Below are 21,771 nucleotides of genomic sequence, written 5' to 3'. Positions count from 1 at the left end.
ATCATCCTGTAAGCTTTCAGGGGTACTTTTTAAATAGTAAATTATAAGAATAAATTCTACATTTAACATGAGTTTCACTTTATTCTAGTTGTTTATTTGTCAAGTTCTGCTCTTCCCATTATGAGCAGAGCTACTTAAGTCAGCACGTGTGGTACTACATGGTATGTTTTCATTTGGTTTGTTTTGTTGGGAAACACAAGCAAAGTATGACGGGTACTTATTTCTCAGCTGAGCTGTGACACTGGTGGAAAAGATTTCTGTTGTTTCAGACCATTCTTAAAGAGTTCACAGCCTATAGGGATGACAAAGGAACCTATCTTTCCTCATATGATAGAAGGGTAAGATTCACAACAATTTGCAAACGAAAAAACCTGTAATGTTTTTATTTTTTGTAATGTTTTTATTTTTAGAGGTATTTTGAGTCTAAAAGATGTATAGAAATAACTAATGTAAAAGATGTGTTTACATTTCTGCTAGAAAGTTAATGTGAAGAGGTAAACTGCTAGCTTTGATTTTGCGGAACTTCCCTGGTAATGGGAACATCCATATTCTTTTCACAGAAAATGGAAGGAAAAGGCAAGAGGGATACAGGACATGTGAAATTAGAGCAATATGTACATGAGGTTCTTTAAGGCATTGATGGCAATAGAGTGGGAGAAGAGAAGAAAATACATTTTTTGAAGCTGTATTGAACTGCAAGTTGATAAGAAACTGTGAGAAGGTAATCATTTGGTTGGAAGTAAGGTATTAAAAAAAAAAGAAAACAGTTCATTATCAAGATCTGTATTGTTAAAAGTGAATGTGGGAGGCCAGAATTCAGATTTTTTTTTTTTTTATCTGTTCTGAAACCAATGTCTGTGTTTATTGGCTGTATTGAGAGCTGAGCTAAAAATGGCAAAAACTTCCAAAGTTAGCCTTATTCCTTTAAGTAGAAAAACTGCTTAAATATCTGACAATTTTTAGTAGTGAATGTAAGATACCTTCCTCTGGTATTTGTAAGACAAGAGGTGATCATATAGCCTTAGAAGGAAAAGGAAGGGTTTTCAGGAAAAGGATCTGGGGTATGAACTTTCCCACTCTGTTGTTTTTTTTTTTGTTTATATGCATTTCAATTAAATAAAAGAGGGTTTTGTTGGGTTGTTAAAATCAAATAGAGGGAGAGCCTGATAGGATAAACTCCATGAATTGCAGTGTTTCTCTTCTAGATGGTGCATGAAATAATGCACAAAGTACAAAACCACTAAAATGTTTTGTTAGGCTCCCAACTTGCAGTGAGCTGAGCAGGTTGTTAGAGCTTGTCCTTGTTCTGACAATCCTGCCATTCTTGAGTAGAGCCTCCAGTCAGTATCCATTTGCATCTTATGCTGAAAAGTACTGATTCTGAAAAATGTCCACTTGCTTTTGGGATAGGGCAGGATTTTCTTTGTCACTGTTAGTGTTCTCAGTGTGCATTGTGTTATGCCAACTTCTAGGAAAATAACTGTGAGAAAGAGACAGATGGTATTTTAGCCACAAAATACTAGAATATTGTTTTAACAAAACTGCTCAGCTTTGCTGCGGGTAACAATAATGCTTCTGTACCCTTTTTACTGTTTCCATGGAGTCACCAGCTTGGATAGGGTTTTTTTGGTTCATGTTTTAGAGCAAGGGCCAATGGTAATTTTAGCATGAGCAGCCTAGCAGCACCAGATTCATCCCGTATTCCTTGTGTAGAGCCTCATATCCAAGGCATATTGTGAGCTCAGTTCAGAAGGTATTTTAATATTCCTGAAAATTATTATGGTATTGAATAGTAATGTAACTACAATACAGTGATTTTTGTGCAGTGAAAATCAGAGGGTGGTTATGATTTGTCCTGAAGAGCTGTTTGTCAAGTCTGAGCTGAGTTTTTGGGTTGATGTTGACATGCTGAATTATAATGTAATACTAAAATAATGTAACTCATGCTTTTAATCACAGTTTTCATTAGTTATGTATTTTGTTATGTGTCGTAACACACACAGGATGGTATGCAATAATTAAGGGTTGAATTTTATTATGAAAAAATGCAAAACATAGATGAAACCTGGTAAATAAAATCCAAAGCAAAGACTTAATTTAGGATTCATTCAAATCCCACTAGGCAGATGAGACAAATTTTGGAGGCACAGGGAGTTGTGTATGGCCAGTGTTCCCATTGTAGCTAACAGAGTGGTGCAGTAATGGGAATTACCTTATGTGGAAATACTATTTCTTTAAAGTATTGCCTAAGACCGGATCAGTGAACAAGCATGAATCCAGTCTGGCTACTGGAATTTCCAGCATGTAAGCACTCTTAACTGCTCCTTTAGTTCCAAGGGATTTTCACCATTTTGTGGGAATAGAAAATGCCTCTCTCAGAATTGTTGCAGATTGTTGGCAGAGATGGTGAAGCTCAGAAAGGTCATGAGGATTTGCCAAGGATGATAAAACTTCTCATAATACTCTCATCATGCTTGCCACATTCTGAAGTTCTGGTTCTAGAATCAGGATTGGGATCTAGAGCCAGGGTGCTTGGATCAGCAGTTGTGATTTGGAGCACCCCCTCATGTTAGGGTTACCTAGCCTGAATCACAGCACTCTTTTCTGATGGAGAGTTGGGTCAGTGGGGTTCCAAATTAGCATGTTAATTGTTGTCTTGGCAAGAGCTGAAATGCTGGCTCTGGGCTCAGAGAAAAACAAGTTTAGATCAGAGTTTTTTCTTGTTCACATAGGTAAATCCACTTCACAGTGGAGCCACTCCTTGAGCAGAACTGAGTGTCTGAGATCAAGGTGTTAGGAGCAACACATGTATGAGTTAGGGTTTCTATCTGCTCTTGCCCTCAGAAAGCAGAAAATTATAACTGAAATTAAAGTATGACCCTTGGTGTGAGCTCAGGTGGAGGCAGAGCTTTCCTGTGGGCAAGTAAAATAAAAGTCACTTTCTTTTAATTGCAATTTTAGCTATACACACCTTGTTCATTGGCGATAAAATTATTTGATCATGTGGCAAGTTCCTCTTTAGCAGAACATAAATGATCGCACAAATAGACAATTCAAAAATTTCTGATAGTCCCTCCCTAACACTTTAGGTGTTATGTTATTCCTGTAAACTTCCTCCTGGGTCTGCAGATTTTGGAGGAGTCAGTAAGAGATGCTCTGAGGTGATCAATTGATCCTTGAAATTGACATACAGATGAGCTGGTGCTTGTACGAGCATCCTTCCTGAAGTACGTTCTTCCCTGTAATAGGGACTTCCGTGGAAGAAGACTATCAAATACTGGGAATAAGTAAGCAAACTTGGCATGTGCCCTGTTTCTCATTGTTGATAGAACAGGTTATATGTATTAGTTCACTGGGCTGTTAACTTTTACACACTGGTAAGAAGTGATTGTCAGTTGGGCAGAACTGCATAGTTTGCTTGGTTTTATGTTGTCTGAAACTGCCTCCCTGCTCTGGAAGACTTGAGACCATTGATGCTTTGTTCTTTCTGATAAGTCTCACAGAATCAAGTGTAGTAGTTTGAACGGTGAGCAGATTTACTTTGTGCACCTTACTCTGTTGCTACAAGGGGAACATTAGCACTTTACAGAAAAGCCAGTGAGGTCTGGAACCCCAGCTGAGGTTCACTCAGGTCACAAAATCCAAATCTGGCTAGGGACTGGATAGACAATAACGTAGAGAGGCAGAATCTTTTCCAGAGTTAGCATGCAGTGATGTGGTTATAAATGTATGTTTGGCAACGTTGACCGACAGAATCCAATCCGACAAGGGTTTGCAGCTTCTTCAGGCTGCTTTCTTTTATCATGGGAGCAGCAAGTTTGACTTGCAATTGTGTAGGTCAGTTTGAGAATGGATGTAGGGGAAGAGTGGCTGCTATTGATTATGATCTTTTCCTTTATGCTGTAAAAGCACTCCTACCAGACAGCCAGTTGATGTCAGTATTAGTAAATAAATCTTGACAAAACTCACAGGTGGTGTGAACTGAAGCAATAGTTTGGCTGCCATTTTCAACAGTGTTTAATTAGTGTATGGTTTGAAGGAGTTGCTTGGTTTTGGCACAGCTGTTTCATTTTTAAGTGTGACAACATACAAATCAAAATAATATTCTCAGCAATGATGGATTGATTTCTCAATAGCAGGGCATTTTAATAAGGCACTTCCAATATTTCCAAAATAAAAATATCAAGGTTTCAATTTATTTTCTGTTAGGCAGGAAAATTCTTAACTTACAAGATTTTTCACACTATACAAATTATGACTTTTATTAAACCAGCTCTAGATTTGGGGACTGTATTGAAATCTACTTAGATTCTACCTCTTTTCTTCCTTCCCCCTAGCCTGCAGCACTTTCTAATTTTTTTAATGCTGAGAAAGGAAGAGATTTAGAAACTACACAGAACAGATTTGTCTTAGTCTTAATTATGATCTGGTGTATAATATGACGCCTTCAGACTCAATAGGGCCAGTACAATTTTAGGGAGAGATGCAACCCTCTGGTTAGTCGGGTGATATTGCGAACTTACGGGGCTCTGCAAAAACCTTCATGTGTTGTGCAGAAAATTGTCTTTTCTTTATTGATGACACCAAAGTCTTTGGGGGGATAAAGAAGTAAATAATATTGATTAGGAAAATAAAGTAAAAAGTTGTTAGATTTGGGAACAAAAATACAAGCCTGATCTTTCCCTTTCCCTTGGTAGACTTTCATCCCACAAACAAACATTTCTCAACTACAAAGTTCAGCCATTATGTAGCAGCCTGCACCAACTATTCAGCCAAGGTACACTTCACTTTGTGTGGGCAACATTTATTTCCCTTCCTCTGCTTTGACTCAAAAGGTACTCCATTAATCTCTTAGCTCAGACACCTGCTTCCTGTTTGGAAAAAGAAAGACTGCTGAGTCTGTTCTTGATTTTCACAATAACCCGAGGTGTTCTAGAGACCTGTGCCTTGGTCTGGTAAATCACCACTTTGAACTGTCATCAGGCAACATCTGTCAGTGAATATTTTCTATTCTTCTCTCCAGCTTGTCCTGCACAGAGTCTTGCCTACTGTAGTCCAAGTTATTTCCATTTGAATCTCAGTCTAGTATGCCACATACCTATGATTACAGTATGTGTCTTTTAACATCCAAGTCTGTGGTAAAGAGAGCTGGAGTGACACTGAAAAGAGCCCAAGCATCCAAACCAGAGAGGTTACTCAGCAGAGATGAGAGTTGGGTACTTGTGCCCATCTTCAGCAAGCACCTAGAGCAGATAGCACCTATGCAACAAAGGGAACTGTTCAGTTATGCTTTACTTTAAACCTTATTTCATATTTAAAAGTTAATTAGGCTAAATGGTGCTTCTCTGGATCTTTCTTGGGAAAGAAAATTAAGATGTGTTATATGAATACTCTGGATACTGCTTAACACTGTTGAAGTGTTCTTAGTCAGATCAGAGCTATGAATTCTCAGCCCATCCTAAATACCCATCACTGCAGCATTCTGGTAGAATTATGGGGCATTGTTAAAAGCAAGAAGAAGCATGCGTACATTAATTTATTCACTCATCAAGATGAAAGGCAGTATGGCTGATTAAGATTCTAAGAGATAATGGAATTCTGTTTCCTTCTTTTTTTCTGAATCCCCAGGCTCATCTCTAAGTACGTTTTATGGATTTGAGTACCACGGCAGGCATGTTGGTCTCCTGTTTCTGCTCCTGTTCCAGTCAATGGCAAAGTTCCCTTTCACTTTAGCACTGTACAGACTGGTAAAGTGGTTTTCAGCTGCAGGCATTTTTTCATATTTCAAGTATGTTTTTTTTAAACTGTACTTGGGTAGGCAATTGGATATCTATTCTATAAGATTGGAACTTCTTATGAGGCTGGAACCAGTTTGCAGTGGTTCTCCTGTAAAGTTATTTCGCACAAGTGTTTCTATGAATTTTGCTATTTCAGATGCCTCTTGCATTTGGTGGTTCTCATATTGGGCAGCTGTTGCATAATTAGCAGTCTTTCTGCTTGCTATAAATGTACAGCTATATGCATATTCTTCTGTAATGAGGCCTGCTGGGAGATGCATTAAGAGTAAAGGATTGTGATGGCTGTGGTACAGAAGCATGGTATGCAGTCAAAATGGACAGCAGCATCTGGTGTTAGAAAAGGGACAGGTTTCTCTGTGTTTTGGAAAGTACTTGGTTCACAGTAAGTGCAGTGGATATTTGAACAAGTTGTAGATTGTTGGGGCAGAGACTACATCTAAAAGTTTTGCTTATACCTCTATGGTATGTAATAACTAACTGGGGCAGCCTTAATTTTGAGAACTTTTTAGTGTGTGAGATTGCTCCTCTGACTTTGAATGGAAATACTATTGCTGAAACAGAACCTTTTGTTCTGAAAGGCGTCCGAGTTTCCCTACTGACTGTATCACCATACATAACAAGAGATTTGTTACTGTACTTTGCCTGCTTTATGATACTGATGGCAAATTCCATATGCTTTTCTGCCTAAACAAGGTTTGTGGATGCTCTCGGTTGTACAAACAGCACTTCACAGCTGGAACATGACAGGGAAAGTGGCCTACAGCTCGCAAGTGATCTTTCTCTATCAGCCTTAGTATTAAGCTGCTGTAAAAATGTCCTGATGCTGTCATTGTAACACTCTATAAAAGAACAGGGGTGAGTAAAGTGCTGCAGGAAATGCCTTCAGATGACCGTTTGGTTGGACTTACTGAAACAGCCTCAAAATTCCCTCTTGGAACACAGGGACATTAAGTACTTTTCTTGTCCTTCCTTCTACTGATGCGTGCAAGTTTTTTTTTGAGTTAAACAGTCTTTCATATTTGGCAGTCTCTATACTTCTGTTTTAACATGGGAGATTATAATTCTGCCTATGTTTTGTACCTAAAGCAAATAAAATATAAAAAATTAATGTGCAACCTGACAATAACGGTGGAAAGCTTGCCTGGAATCTAGCACCGGAGCACTAATCATTATTGCTGGAAAGTTTCACCACTACCACTACACTGTGCTCTGTCCCGTTCTTTGCAGTCTTAATGTTTCAGTGCTTTGCCCATCTCCAAACTGATATACCAGATCTCCAAACATTCTCTCAGCTAGTGGCCACAAAGGGGAATAATAATGCTATAAAATTAAAATGAATACAGGGATAATGATGATGTTTGTCCAGAATTTAATTTTATACTGTTAATAACCAGATGTTAAAACCCCAATTGGTAGATTACAGTGTGATATTGTCATTTCTTGCCTCATTTGTAAATTAGGATCTTTATCCTCCAAAAGGCATAGGCACTCATTTCTTACTCCATGGGGACAATTTCTAGTCTGAACAGGCCCTTGCATGTTATTCGTTTTCTGCTTCTTCAGAGACCTGGAATGCTGGTTGAGGACTTCACTTGACTTTTCCTCTTGTGGCAGATGGTAGCAGTGTTGTGGAGAGTCTTTGAGTTTGGCACAGGATCTGGAAGAGCATCAGGGGTTGGGAAGGGGATGAGAATGATATTTTTGGTAGATCCTTGAGACTAAAGAGTCTGGTTTGTGGTTACCTCAGACTGCAAGAATTGGAGTAAATCACCTGTCCCTTCCAGTCCCGTACTGTCAATAGCACAAATCTTTATGGTAAATGAACACCTGTCTTCAATGCATAGCGCCCCTTTCTGAGAACAGAAAAGGGCAAACATGGAATTCCCACAAGTGTGCCAGGGTGGTGTTCAGAAGCATAATTGTGCTGGGATTTGCCTTGTAGATTTTCAGACAAAGATTGCAGTGTTTGGAGATGGGACCGCTCTGTTGTGTTCTGTCAGCATGTGAGCTGTCCAGATAATAGTATGTCTTATTTCTCACAGGGCTTCCAAAGCAGCTGAGTCTAGGACCTTAAGGAATGTCACGCAGTAGTTGCTGAACTAACTGACACTGAAAGGAACAGGAAAAGATGGCAATCCATATTTGAAATAAACACGTGGACTCTCTGATAAAAAACCATGTCAAAAAAAGGACGGAGCAAGGGCGAAAAGCCTGAGGCGCTGATTGTTGCCCTACAGGCTGCCAATGAGGAACTCAGGACTAAGCTAACAGACATTCAAATTGAGCTGCATCAGGAGAAATCTAAGGTGAGAGAGAGTTTGGTTTTAAATAAAAGTGTCTGCTGTAAAAGTCAAACACTTGGAAAAAATAGTAGCACAGAATTCAACAGAGGCCACACAACTCTCCTAAAAAATTGGTCTGATTCTTTCCCAACTTGCAACATTTGCTGATGGCTTCCATGGAAAAGACTCCATTTTACTGAGCTACAAGTTGGAGAAATCTCTGGCCCTCAAATGAAGCAGTATGTGAAAGTTGTAGGAATTTTGCTTTTTCTGAGACCTCCGATTTTCTGGTGAATTTGACTGCTGGGTTAAAAAACTTTTAGACAAATGCACACATATATACGGAGTCTTATTTTGTAAGGAAATATGAAAAGTACATGTAGCATCATTGTGTGAGGCAGGACACCTGGAGAAGATAGGGTTTTTGTTTGAGTAAAGACAGTGCAATCTATGTGAATACCTCAGGAGCTGGCCTATATTTTGTTATAGGAGTATGGAGGATTGTCTGGGGTCTCAGCAGGGTTTTTTCTCAATTTGACATGGATATGTCTGGGTGGGCTTGTTTTGATAATGTTACGTTCGCAGCAGATGACTTTCATTTTATCCCAATGTAGGTTGCTAAACTTGAAAGAGAAAAGACTCAAGAAACGAAGCGTATCCGTGAAGTGGAGCAACGCAAGCAGACCGTGCAGATCACAGAGCTAAAAGCCAAACTCCATGAGGAGAAAATGAAGGAGCTGCAGGCTGTGAGGGAGAACCTCATCAAGCAGCACGAGCAGGAGATGACCAGAATGGTGAAAGTCCGAGACAGTGAAATCCAGCGCCTGAAATCGGCGCTGTGCGCACTGCGGGATGGGAGCAGTGACAAAGTACGGACAGCGCTGACTATTGAGGCTCGGGAAGAGGCCAGGAAACAGTTTGACTCTGAGCGCCTTAAGCTTCTGCAGGAAATTACTGAACTGAAGTCTGCCAAAAAGCAGGTAGATGAGGCCCTTAACAATATGATCCAGGCCGACAAGATCAAGGCAGGCGATCTCCGGAGTGAGCATCAGTCCCACCAAGAGGCCATTTCCAAGATCAAATGGGAGAGTGAAAGGGATATTCGACGCCTGGTCAGTAATCAAAACAGTTCACGTGTTCTCTTAGGCTGCACCGAGCTTGACTTTTGTGTCTCTTAGCTTTTTCTGCGTAACAGATCTCTGCAATGCAACTCACTTTGAAAAAGTATTACAGATTTCTCATTGTCATTTGTCAGGAATAAATAGATCACAGTGAGTCAGCTATAACACTGTTACGGCAGTTAACAGCTTAAATTAGGAGAGTGATTGGCCTAATCCATAAGGATTTGGCTCTCTGATTTGTTAATATGTGCAAGGTGCAAAGGGTTACATAAAGAGCATTTGCGTCTGCATTTGCAGTTTTTTGATTTCTCCAGCCTGTGTTATGGTATCCTAAACACAATAAACCATGGCAGGAGAGGAGATATCTTTTGGGTTGGCCTTGGTGGGGCCTTCAGTAATTACTGTGGAAAATGGACAAAAAGAAGCCCACACCAGAAAAGGTGCAGGTTGCATTGTTTCCCTTTGTTGTGGTTTAGAAACTTCACAATTTTGCTCCCACTTAGACTTTCCAAACTGTGCTGACACTTGCTCATTCCCCATTCCCTCAGTGGGCTGGAGAGGAGAATTGAAGGCACAAAAGGTAAAGATGAGATCATGAATTGAAGTAAGACTGCTTGATTGGAAACAGCAATGAGATAAGTACATGAGGGAGGAGAGTGGCTTACATGCAAAATGCTCACCATGGAGCCTGTGACCTGACCACAGCCATGCTACCCTCATCCAGAAGGGAGCCCTTCTCCCATCCCCAGAAAATGACATGAGATGATATAGAATAACCTCTGGCTATTGCAAAAATTAACCTTGTCCTGGCCAGAACCAGGCCACACTGTCATGTGGAGAGCTGGACGTGCTTGTAATGGTAGAAAGTTTAGCTTGAAAACTGGAATTCAAGAATTGGCAATTAAGTAAAATAAATGGGAATTTAAACTGTCAAGAATTATACCCCCCGCCCCCACCTCCAGTTCACTGTCTCCATCCTTGAGGTGTATTCTTGTGTTGCCAAAATGCTCAATGAATGTGCTCCTGTGCCAAATTATGGGTATGGCTCAGACTGTGTTGTTTTACAGGCCTGGTACAGTATGGTAGAGCAGATTTGAGGGGTGATTGCTGCTCTTAAGTAAATCATACAATACAAACTGGAGAAATGCTGTTGCCTTCACACAGTAATATTGTTCTGGTGTTTCTTTCATTCAGATGGATGAGATCAAGGCTAAAGACAGGATCATATTTTCATTGGAGAAAGAACTGGAGACACAGACAGGCTATGTGCAGAAGCTGCAGCTGCAAAAGGAAGCTCTGGATGAACAGCTCTTTTTGGTGAAGGAGGCAGAGTGTAACATGAGCAGTCCCAAGAGAGAGATCCCAGGAAGAGCTGGAGATGGTTCGGAGCACTGCAGCAGCCCTGTATGCAGGTTTTACTTGTCCCTGCAAAACAGTAGCATGGATGTGTGTTTCTTGCTGACATACCTTCTCAGGCCCTAGGAAAGCATTCCCACTCATTCACTACAGACAAGTTAATGTCCACAGAGTCTTCAGAGGGCATGCTAGTTGGACAAAACTTTGTACTGCTGTTTTTCATCAGCTGTTCTAATCACAAATATAACACATCCTAAATAATCAGTGCCTTTTTGACAGAATCATTGATGAACCTAACTACCTGGATAACATACATCCTCAAAACCAGATAGAATTACAAGGATGAGCAGGGAGGGGCAAGGAAAACACTGGGTGTGGAGAATCTGTGAGACCCTTAGGAGATCCTCCTCTTTGTTTCCCACAGACAGCCCTTGGGTGTCATTCACAAAGCACACAAGTCACCCATTGTGTGACTAAACGGGAAGATGTTTACACAAGCAATGTATATTTAAAAGCATGTTTACATAACATATAAATGAGAAATAAGAAAGTAAATGTAATTGATACAGAAAGGGTTGTCCTGGCTTTTTCACCTGAGGTAGTGTCTCAGCAAATAGAAGCAATCTACAGGAAACGGCAATAAAAATTAGAATCTTTTAGCTTTTTTATCTCTGTCATAAAAATTTATCATCTGTTTGGTTGTTTTATCTTAATTTTTTAAAATGGCTTAAAATTTTCAATTAAAGTATCCCCAAACCAGATACTTCCTCTTAAATATATATATATATATATATATATATATATATATATATATATAAAAATATATATATATAAATATATATAAAAATATATATATATAAATATATATAAAAATATATATATAAATATATATATATATATATAAAAAAATAAATATATATATATATATATATATTTGCCAACATATTAACATATTCAGTACTGTAAAAGTCCCTAAAGATAATTTGTTGATGATGACAGCTTAGGTTGACTGGTGTGTGTTTTTTAAGGATTCTTTTCCCAAGCATGTATTTTGAAGAGAATCAGTAACTGTGTGACATTGCTGCTCATGCACAGGACTTGCGCAGAAACCAGAAGAGGATAGCAGAGCTGAATGCCACCATACGGAAGCTGGAAGACCGGAACACGTTGCTTGTTGATGAACGAAACGAGCTGGTATGTGAGCTTTTGCACTGGCAGACAGAGGAGGTTGAGAGCCATGGGGAAGGGCAAAGAGGGGGAGGATCCAAGGATAAAGCTGGTGATGAATATGCCTTGTCCATCCATCAGGCCCATCACTCAGGAGGCTGAGGAGGACTTTTTATCCTAGAATAAAGCAGTAATTTCATTGAAATTACCTGAGTACAAAATCACAGCGGAGGTTGAGGCAGCAAGGCTTGTAGGATTCTGTGTGAATGCTTCTGTTCCCTTCTTTTAAGCAACATGTGCTTGGTGATTTACCTTGCACATGGTGAGACTTACCTTGTAAATGAAATAATGTCTGTTAGGTCTGTAGTACAGTATTTGACCAGGTTGAAAATAGTGAAGTACTGAGTCTAGGAAGAATTGACAACTGTGAATTGATCCCTTTATCTGATTGTCTACTCTGTGGTGATATCTATGTGTTGAATCAGGACCCTGGCTATTTAACCTGTTTATATTCCTACTTTTCTGCTTAAGGATGAGGGTCATAAATTGAACTCTTGATGGGCTTTTTTATTCCTGAGCTAGAAATCTTAATGCACTCCTTTCATATCAGTTTAGCTAGCTTCAGTGTTCTTTATGTCATAATTGCAAAACAGATGTCAAGACTGTAAATTACAAGTATATTCACGTGTCTCTCATGACAATTATTAATTGCTATTATAATTCAGTTGAAGCGTGTCCGAGAAGCTGAGAAACAATGTAAACCTCTTCTGGAAAAGAACAAGTGCCTCACGAAGAGAAATGATGAACTTATGCAGTCTTTGCAGCGCATGGAAGATAAACTCAAAGCAGTCACTAAAGAAAATATAGAAATGGTTGGTACTGAAGAGCAAAATGAGTATGACTGGAGGATCTGTGTGTTGGTGGCCACATCTGCATAGTGCATGATGTATATGAATAGAGAATATGCTTTCTATATAATGTGTGATACTATTGCTAAGATACAGCCATAGTTTGGTCTATATTATAGATTTACATACCATAACATTATGTATTATGCATACATGGGCAATATATTTACATGAATGCATAATCACAGTCTTATATTTTCAAAGTTAGAATATTGAGTTTTAATCATTTCAAAAAAAAAAAAAAAAAAGAGGAAAATGCTGTATCATTGAGGTATGTCCTACTGGGCTATTTTTTATCTGGAACTCAAAAAGGAAGCTGTTAAGAGTGATGTTTTCAGCCAGAATGATGTTCCTGCGTCATGTACACATTCCTTTTAGAGCTGATGATGACAAAGTAAACTTCTGGTAAGGCACTAAGCACATAGAATCTTTCCATAAAACATACGCATGGTAGGTGGATATGGGAAAGGGAGAATGGTGGTGTTTAAATTTGGTTAGGGCTATACATTTCCCATGTCAGGGCCATATGAAGTGGGGTCAAAACAGTTATGTCTGTATATCCTTCAGATGGGACTGCCTTGATTATCAGTCTGCTCCCAGGCCTTATGTTCCTACACATGCACTGATGTGGCTTTGGCATTAATGAAAAAGGAGGTGGATGTTCCGGGTTGCCAGATGTAAGCTGGCAGAATGAGACGACTTCCCTTACTAAAGGTGTTCATGGACCTTGCCCTGACCTGTAATAGCCACTGTCCTGAGCAGGCTAAGTGCCCTGCAATGGGAGCAGCTTTCCTGCTGATTAGGTGGAGGCAATCAGATTCACTTTCCTGTCCCACAGAAAAAAGACTTTAGCATTACATGGTTAATCCACTTAAAGACTCTGCAATTTACCCGCACCTAGAAGACAGATAAACTTATTGCAGGTGTCATGGGTCAGAATTATTCTTCTATAGCTGTGGTAGTGCAGATCACAGTCCCTTGGAGTCTCGCACAGCCAAGAGAAAGGACTCAGGAATCTGTGTGCATTAGGCATCAGTGGGCAGCACCACTGGTGCATATCTGTGAACACAGTGTACATGTGCTCAGTTCGCTCCCTGACATCTGCTCTTCACACACTATGGATGCCCAAATCACAAAAGTTGACAAGCTGTCAGTGGCTAGAGCAATTCTCACAGGTTTTAGCCATCTCCTTTCCCACATATGCTCAGGAGCAAGCAGGATATTGACATGTGGTTAAAATTAAGAACTGTTATCACAGTTTTTGCCTTTCCTCCTGGGGTGACTTGGATGCATGTTTTTCACATGAGTAAAACATGTCCATTGCCTCACTGTGTGTGGTCCTACACTGAATATCAGTAAGGACATGGGGTTTTGAGAGTAGATACTATTTGCCTACCCACTGGACAGGTTCAACTCTATTTGCCACATGTAGGGGCATCTTGATGCATGGCCAAGGAAGAGCTATGGTATTTGACCTTTAAGGGCTGTAGAGGCTGTATTTTCACATGGTAACTAATTAGATAAAGGTTTGTTGTTCTGGTTGAAGAACTCAGCCTTGCTGTACTATTTTATTGTTAAGAAGTGCTGATGGACATGAATAAAAAAATTGTGTAGATGAAGCATATTTAAAGATCTGTATAGCTTAAATGAAAGGTGATGCTTAGTTTTTAATTGAAAGGTGGTCTTTTAATTGCTGAATCTTATTTTATCTCTTTTATCTTTTCTTCTTAACACAGAGAGAAAAAATAACATCACATCCTCCTCTAAAGAAATTAAGATCTCTCAATGATCTGGATCAGGCTAATGAGGAACAAGAAACTGAATTTTTAAAGCTTCAGGTTATAGAACAGCAGAACATCATTGATGAGTTAACAAGGGTATGTCCAAAGCACAAGGAAATTAGGAATGATTGCTGTGTACAGCTAACCACTGACAGTATTTCTTCTTATAAGTAGAGGTCTGAGCATTAATACCTTACCTACTTTTAACATCTGCAGATGTTTAGCTGTAGGTGTGCATGTGTGCATGTGTTTACTGAATTTGTAGTGGAGCATCAGCCCCTACAACTCAGACCAATACACTGTGAATTGAGCTCCAGAAAGGAATGCAGACTAAGAGCTGTGGAGCTTGGGAAGGTACCTACTTGTTCACAAGGCGGGGCTGTGCAGAGGTGTATTACCATTATAACCAAGTCATGCTTAAAAAGCTTCCATGCTTTTTAAGAGCCCCTTAACAAGAGGCTGACTCACAGTGCCATATCTTGTGCTGGAAAAGCATGTACAGCTAGACAGTGGGTTTCCAGTTCTTCTGTCATTTAATGCTGACAATTCCTTTGTCAGTGAACTTTGCATTATGATACTGAGGAGAAGGAGAAAGATTCCAAAGCAGGCTGTTGTCTCTTCTGAGATCTCATTGCTAGGAATGGTGAGATCAACACTCCCCTCATTTAATGATTTTGAGATAGCATCTCCTCATCAAGGAAGGCAGACAGCCCCTTGTACAGGGCCCAAACCCATGCACCAGGCCTCTCAGTGATTTTAGAGGGCAATCCATCAGCTCCTGTTGTTTGACAGCTGCTCAAGGCAAATGCACAAGGGCTTTTTTCAGGTGGTTTTCAGCTGACACACATACAGATTTGGAGATGAATCCTCTCTTCTACCTGGAATCAGATTCCTGTTTGAACATATGGAGAGAGTCACTGGAACTTCTATTATTTATTTCTTCCATATATTTGGCCATCTGTCAGCTGCGAAGAAGAGAAGAGAGAGTAACTTTTAAATCTTACTTTCTAGGACAGGGAGAAACTCATTCGTCGGAGAAAGCATAAAAGGAGCTCAAAACCAATCAAGGTAAGATGAAAAATTGTTTCTTATTTACAGTGTTCAAGTAGGCTGTGTAGGAAAACCCACTTTAGCAATCTGATTAAAGAGAGCTTTGTGGATTATAACAATCTGCTTTAGTGATTAGGTTTATAAATTCCTTAGTTACTTTGGGAGAGCTTTTTAAATCCACTTTCAAATTCTGTTAAGGGTCTGCAGCTATTTTATTTTCAGCAAAATGGGGCTCCTGTCCTATCTGTTGTCCTTCCCATGGCCCCCCCGCCCTCAGCCCCACCCCCCCACCCCACCCAGTAGTAATAATTGTCCTTCCATTTGGTTTCTATAGGTACTGGTCTCAGGGTCTGTTATGCTGAGAGGTATTTACATTATCAGAGACCTTCCCATTTTTTTTCTGCAATCTATTTTTCACAGCACATATGGGCTAAAGCCAAATCCTTGTGCATCTCTATTCTTCAGGTGAAATTTCTGCCTGAGATACTGTGTCATTCCTGCTCAGTTCCACATGCCTTTGACTAACCTTTGAATCACCATGAATTGGGTTAAGTCCAAAGCTGGTATCATTTACAACAATTTTAGAGCGGAGTAGTCAGGAGTAGTTTGCATAGGTCCTTAATCAGCTAGATGTGAAGCATGAGTTTGCAGCATTCACGTCCCATCTCCAAAAAGTGGAAATATGGGTTACTTGGTTGCACTCAGTCCTCCAAGGACATCCCTTAGTGCATCAGCCATGTTCTCTGAAAGTCACACAGCACTGTCTACACACTGGGAATTTCAGTAAATCCTAGCTGTGTCATCACATTGTTTCTATGTGTGTCGTGAAGTGGTGTTCAGCAGACACAACAAGGACCAAATAGTATTTTCATCAGTAAATTTTATTTCTAAACTAGAGACTATAACATTGGAGAATATGGCAATTGTTTTCACTTGACAACACAATGAGCAAAAATTATAATATGTGCAAAAGCTAATTGGCATCTTTGGTACATGTTTTTTGTGTGGTTCAAACTCCAGGTTTACAAGGTTTTAACCTGTCAACAAAGTGAAAGATGTTGCTAAGAAGAAGTGCATCTTAATTGCTCATTGATCAGTTTGTCTTCAGAATTACCCATAAAGCTGTGTATTTAAATTCTCAAATCTGTTCCCTGAAACCAAGGCTGCAGGGTCAAGCATCTGTGTCTTCACAGGACATGTCTCACAGTTTTCATTTGATTTAATTTAGCTACGAAATTGGCAATAGCGAGATGTCAGACATACAACCAAACAGTGGAGCATGAGCAATTGTTTATAACGTGTGCCAGTTATTGTAGTCCTGGAAAGATGCAATAAAAGTTCCTTCACGTTAGTTTTGGATTAGCATTATGGATTAGCTTTCACTTATATGGTCCAACAGCAATATCAGCAAGAGCAGCACCCAGACATTAAAAGTATCAGCAGTGTCTGTGAGAGAAGAAGGAGGGCTGCCTATTCTACATGTGTTTCCAGCTCCTTATGGTGTAACCTTTGCACACTACATTACACTTTGCATGTTGATAGATGTCTTCTGAAGAGCTTCATGGTTAACAAACAATTCTCCTGCCTTCCCGCAAGGGCAGAGACTTTTCCTCTGGCATGTTGCTGCTCACAATATGTTTTCCAATTAGACTGAGACAGACCCTCAGAAAAAATATTCAGCAAACTTATTCTCCACCAGCACAAGACCTGATCTTCAATGGGTTTCCTTTGAGTTTGTTTGAAGATGGTAATTGCAGGGGTAGCCCACTGTTCACTTTTCACACCTCATCTTTTAAGTAACTAGCAACTCGCCCCTCTGCTGCTCTCTAGAACACATGCTACAAGTTTACATGAAGGTTCAGAAATCATGCTTTTCCTTCTATAGAGACATGTGGTGGATACAGTTTTTGGGTATGATGATGATTCTATGGACTCTGAAACATCCTCTGTGGCCTCATATAGAACAGACAGGACACCAGCAACCCCAGATGATGATCTGGATGAGGTAAGATCTGACTCTTTCCACAGACAAGTTACAGGTTTTTAAGAGATGACTTTGAAAACAAGTGGTCAGGCTCTCAAGAACACTTAGGGTTTTATAGTGCATACTGAGTGATACTTTTTAAGTTTGACCTCAATTTTGGTTACTCATATACTAAAATGCTGAGAGTTTCTTCCACAATATAGTCTGTAGAGTCTATAGGTATGAATACCCTGCAATTCGAGGTGTTTTTTTTTTTCCTCTCCTCTTTCAAGGAAACAAACCAATCACATTTTTTGTAGCTTAAAGACATATCAAAGAGTTATAGTGAATGGGATGACATCATACTGGTGACCAGTCACTAATGGGGTTTTGCATGGCTCCATTTGAAGCCCTGTGCTCTCCAATTTCATTACAAATTACTTGGACATGGGACTGGAAGGGATACTGAGTATGTTCTCAGATGATGCAAAATAGGGAGGAGCTGTTGACTCCATCAAAGGCCGGGAGGCTTTGCAGAGAGACCTCAACGAATCAGAGGGGTGGGCCATCACCAACCAGATGAAGTTCAACAAGGGAAAGTGCCAGATTCTGCACCTGAGATGAGGCAACCCTGGATCTACAGACAGACTGGGGAATGAGATGCTGGAAAGGGACCCAGAGGTTATCAGAAAGTTGAATATGAGTCAGCGGTGCCCTGGCAGCCAGGGGGGGCACTCATGTCCTGGGGGGAATCAGGCCCAGCATTGCCAGCTAGTCAAGGGAGGGGATTGTCCTGTTGGCCTGCTCTGCTCTGCTCTGCTCTGCTCTGCTCTGCGGTAGTTTCGCCTTGAATATTGTGTGTAGTTTTGGATGCCACAATATAAGAAAAATATTAAATTGCTAGAGAGTGTTCAGAGGAGAGCAACAAAGATGGTGAAGGGCTTTGAGAGGAAGCTGTATAAGGAGCAACTGAGGTCACTTGGTCTATTCAGCCTGGAGAAGAGACTGAGGGGAGACCTCATTGCAGTCTACAACTTCCTCATGAGGGGAGGAGGAGGGTCAGACACTGATCTCTTCTCTGTGGTGACCAGTGGCAGGGCCTGAGGGAATGGCCTGAAGTTGTCTCAGGGGAGGTTTAGGTTGGATATTAGAAAAAGGTTCTTCACCCAAAGTGAGGTTGGGCATTGGAATGGTCTTCCCAGGGAAGTGGTCACAGCACCAAGCTTGATAGAGTTCAAGAAGTGTTTAAACAACACTCTCAGTGATTCTTGGGGATGGTACTTTGCAGGGCCAGGAGGTGGACTCAATGATCCTTGTAGGTCCCTTCCAACTCAGCTGATACTGTGATAAAAATGCTGTATCATCTCACCATTTTTTTAATTTCAGATCACAGCAAGCTCACTGTGATCCAAAACGCTGTTTGAATCAAGACTTGTAAACCAACTACTGTGCTTAACAAATCACTTTTGCATTCTTTGCTTTGACAGTGCTTTGGTCTCCATGACTTAGACATGTCCCTTCTTATTCTTCAGGGTTTAGCAGCAGAAGAGTCAGAGCTGCGGTTTCGACAGCTGACAAAGGAGTACCAGGCCCTGCAGAGAGCGTATGCACTGCTGCAGGAACAGACAGGAGGGGTTATAGATGCTGAAAGAGAAGCCAGGGTCAGTATTTGTTTGAGAGTAACTGTATTTAATTGCTGTCAGGACAAGAAACCCCTCAAAGGGACATACAATGGAATGGTGCTACATACAGCACCCATAACACTGAGAAATGTCTGTTCACTCATTTAATGAGTACATTTTGAAAGAGTGACCATTAAGAATGGACACGATCACTCAGTTTACAGGAAGCTGTCCTCCACCTGAACCTGAAAACTCTGCAGTCAGGCAGGCATGCCAGAGCAGACAACTCTGCAGCCTGACAAGAATCACAAGAGTTTTCTCATCATTTGTCTAGGTGTGATGGGGGTTGGATTTTAAAGGCAAATGAAGGCCTGTGGGTTTTCTCAAAGGCACATATTGCACCAACTTCAGCAACATTGAATGTTTCTAATAGATAAATGCAAATTACATTTAAATTTTAATGTGATGCAGGCTACAGTAAACCTTCCAAGGCTAAAAATGTCCCTCTAATAAAATTATGGAATCATTCAGGCTGGAAGGAACCTCAGGCAGTCTCCAGCCCAAATTCTTGCTCAAAGCAGTTAGCTGTGAGATCATATCAGTTTGTTTAGTATTTAGTTGAGTCAGCTCTTGAAGAACCCCCTGGCAGTTAAATTTGCCTCTTCCCACTACCTGTTGCCACTCTGATCTTCTAAGCACTTTTTTTGTAATTTAGGGATTGCCCCATATGAGGGTCTTGGAGCAGAGCACCCCAAGTACCTGAGCTTGTGTTTTGCTGCTCCAATGCAATCCATGGTGGAACAGCCTTGGGTAGTTGGGGCTGATCCACCATTCTGTTTCCTTGTGTAATCTGTGTGCCAGTCTAAGGGGTGGCAAAAAACATCACCAAGTCAGAATCTTTCTAATGGTTGCTCACTCAGTGGAACTGACAGCATGAACCTAGGCTCTGATGGTTTTGTTTTCCTTTTAATTGTGGGTTTTGTTACTCTTTAATGTGGTGCTTGATTTCAACAGGCTCAGGAGCAACTTCAAGCTGAAGTCCAGAGGTATAAAGCCAAAATAGAAGATTTGGAGAAAACTTTGGCTCAGAAAGGGCAGGTAAGTAATTCTTGTGTGTTTTTTTCCCCTATTTTGTATCTTACCTGCTCTGCTTACAAAATACCAAGCATAATTTCAGTATAAACTTCCATGAGATGTAATGTCGCCAGTCAGTAAAGAGGCAGATCTGGCAAGTTCAGAAGCCTTGCTACACCTTGGCAAACTTAAAATGTTGTTGTTCTGTAAAAGACAGCTTGTTCCTGTAGGATGTTAAAGCCTGAATATTGTGGCTCCAATTTTCAATAAATGTGCCCAGCCTCATAGAATTTGATTATTCTGTAATACTACTGCTTCATCCAACAGGACTCACACTGGGTGGAAGACAAGCAGCTTTTTATTAAGAGGAACCAAGAGCTTTTAGACAAGGTACGTTCCAAAGGTTTGCATGTTCACTCTGAAGGGTTATCTGGGTCCTGTGAAACATCTTAAGGGTTTAGATTTTGCACAGCCTGTGCTACCTCAACTACTACTCACCAAATACTTCATGGTTCTTGTAACAGTCACACAGATCACAATTTTACATATTTCTGTTAGATAGAGAAAACGGAAGCAGAAAACAACCGTCTGCACCAGGAGCTGCAGGATGCGCGAGACCAGAACGAGCTGCTGGAGTTCCGCAACCTTGAGCTGGAGGTGATGGATGAGCTTCTTACAGTAGAGCTGGTAGAAAATTAAATGACTGCACTTGCACTGGACACCAGCTTTAATTAAGGATTTACACGAGTGTTGTAGCAATAAAACAGTCACAAGTCAGGCCCAGCATTTTAAATTATGAGCTGAAGTATATCAGCTCTAATATCCTGGAAATAGTAAGCACCATACCCAGCTGGTTCACTTCAGCCTGGGCCAGGTGCCCAGTGTGCACAGGTAAGCTTAGCTGATTAACATGAGTGTGCCTCTTAGCTGCCACACCTGTGGGCATGATTTTTCTAATACTTGGAGATGCCTGTCTGCCCATGTGCAGGTGCTGTTCCTTTTGCAGGCACTGGACACATTCCCTGTTGCCCAGCTCTCCCATGACCTGCAGTGGGTGCAAAATGTCTCAGGTGACACTGGACATTGATGCAGGAGCTTCAGAAGCCTCTGCAGGACCTCAGGCTCCCTCTTCCCAGACTGCCTCTAGTTACAGACTCTTCTTTGGAGTGCCAGCCAGCCAAAACTTCACCTGCTCTCTTTCCCAGTATAAGATGGTTTATTTTTCATTTGTTCTTTTCAGTTGCTGTTCAAGGGCAAATACTGCCACACAGAGCCTTTTCTGGTTCTCATAATTTAATGCTGTGTCAGACTTGCCCCTTCTTCATAGAACTGTCCCACAGTTTTGCCTGACAGCTGTGTTTTCATATGGCAGGGAGCTGAACTGATCAAGTGAATTACATGTTCATAAACCAAAAATGTGTGTGAAAGTGAAGTTTAATCTTTACTTCTGTGCTTGCCTGAATACCTGAAAGGAATGAGAAATAGCATCTTCAATTTTTTTTCTTGTCTCTGGTCCTTTAAAACTGGACAAATATTTGTAATTTTTAATCAATTAAGGCCTATAAATAGCTATGTTGATCAGTTTTTTTGAACATATGGTTTTCCACAGATGTTAGAATGTACAGCATACCAGGATGAGGAAAATGTGT

The 21,771-nt window shown here is 40.5% G+C and overlaps 1 protein-coding gene across 1 annotated transcript in view; it reads left to right on the top strand.

The window, feature by feature from the left end:
• JAKMIP2 (janus kinase and microtubule interacting protein 2) overlaps positions 1–21,771 on the top strand; it is a 42,708-nt gene that overhangs the window by 5,877 nt on the left and 15,060 nt on the right. The window contains exons 2-13 of the mRNA XM_053991303.1: positions 7,841–8,104; positions 8,695–9,192; positions 10,396–10,605; positions 11,653–11,751; positions 12,450–12,596; positions 14,369–14,509; positions 15,425–15,481; positions 17,349–17,468; positions 18,959–19,087; positions 20,063–20,146; positions 20,450–20,512; positions 20,681–20,779. Coding sequence (XP_053847278.1) covers positions 7,976–8,104; positions 8,695–9,192; positions 10,396–10,605; positions 11,653–11,751; positions 12,450–12,596; positions 14,369–14,509; positions 15,425–15,481; positions 17,349–17,468; positions 18,959–19,087; positions 20,063–20,146; positions 20,450–20,512; positions 20,681–20,779 — 1,776 coding nt within the window. The 5' untranslated portion in view covers positions 7,841–7,975. The remainder of the gene's footprint in view (positions 1–7,840; positions 8,105–8,694; positions 9,193–10,395; positions 10,606–11,652; positions 11,752–12,449; positions 12,597–14,368; positions 14,510–15,424; positions 15,482–17,348; positions 17,469–18,958; positions 19,088–20,062; positions 20,147–20,449; positions 20,513–20,680; positions 20,780–21,771) is intronic.

Source organism: Vidua macroura, chromosome 15, assembly GCF_024509145.1.
Source record: "Vidua macroura isolate BioBank_ID:100142 chromosome 15, ASM2450914v1, whole genome shotgun sequence".
Taxonomy (NCBI): Eukaryota; Metazoa; Chordata; class Aves; order Passeriformes; family Viduidae; genus Vidua; species Vidua macroura.
Note: the sequence above shows the minus strand (reverse complement) of the source record. Positions and strands in the feature narration are given on the sequence as shown.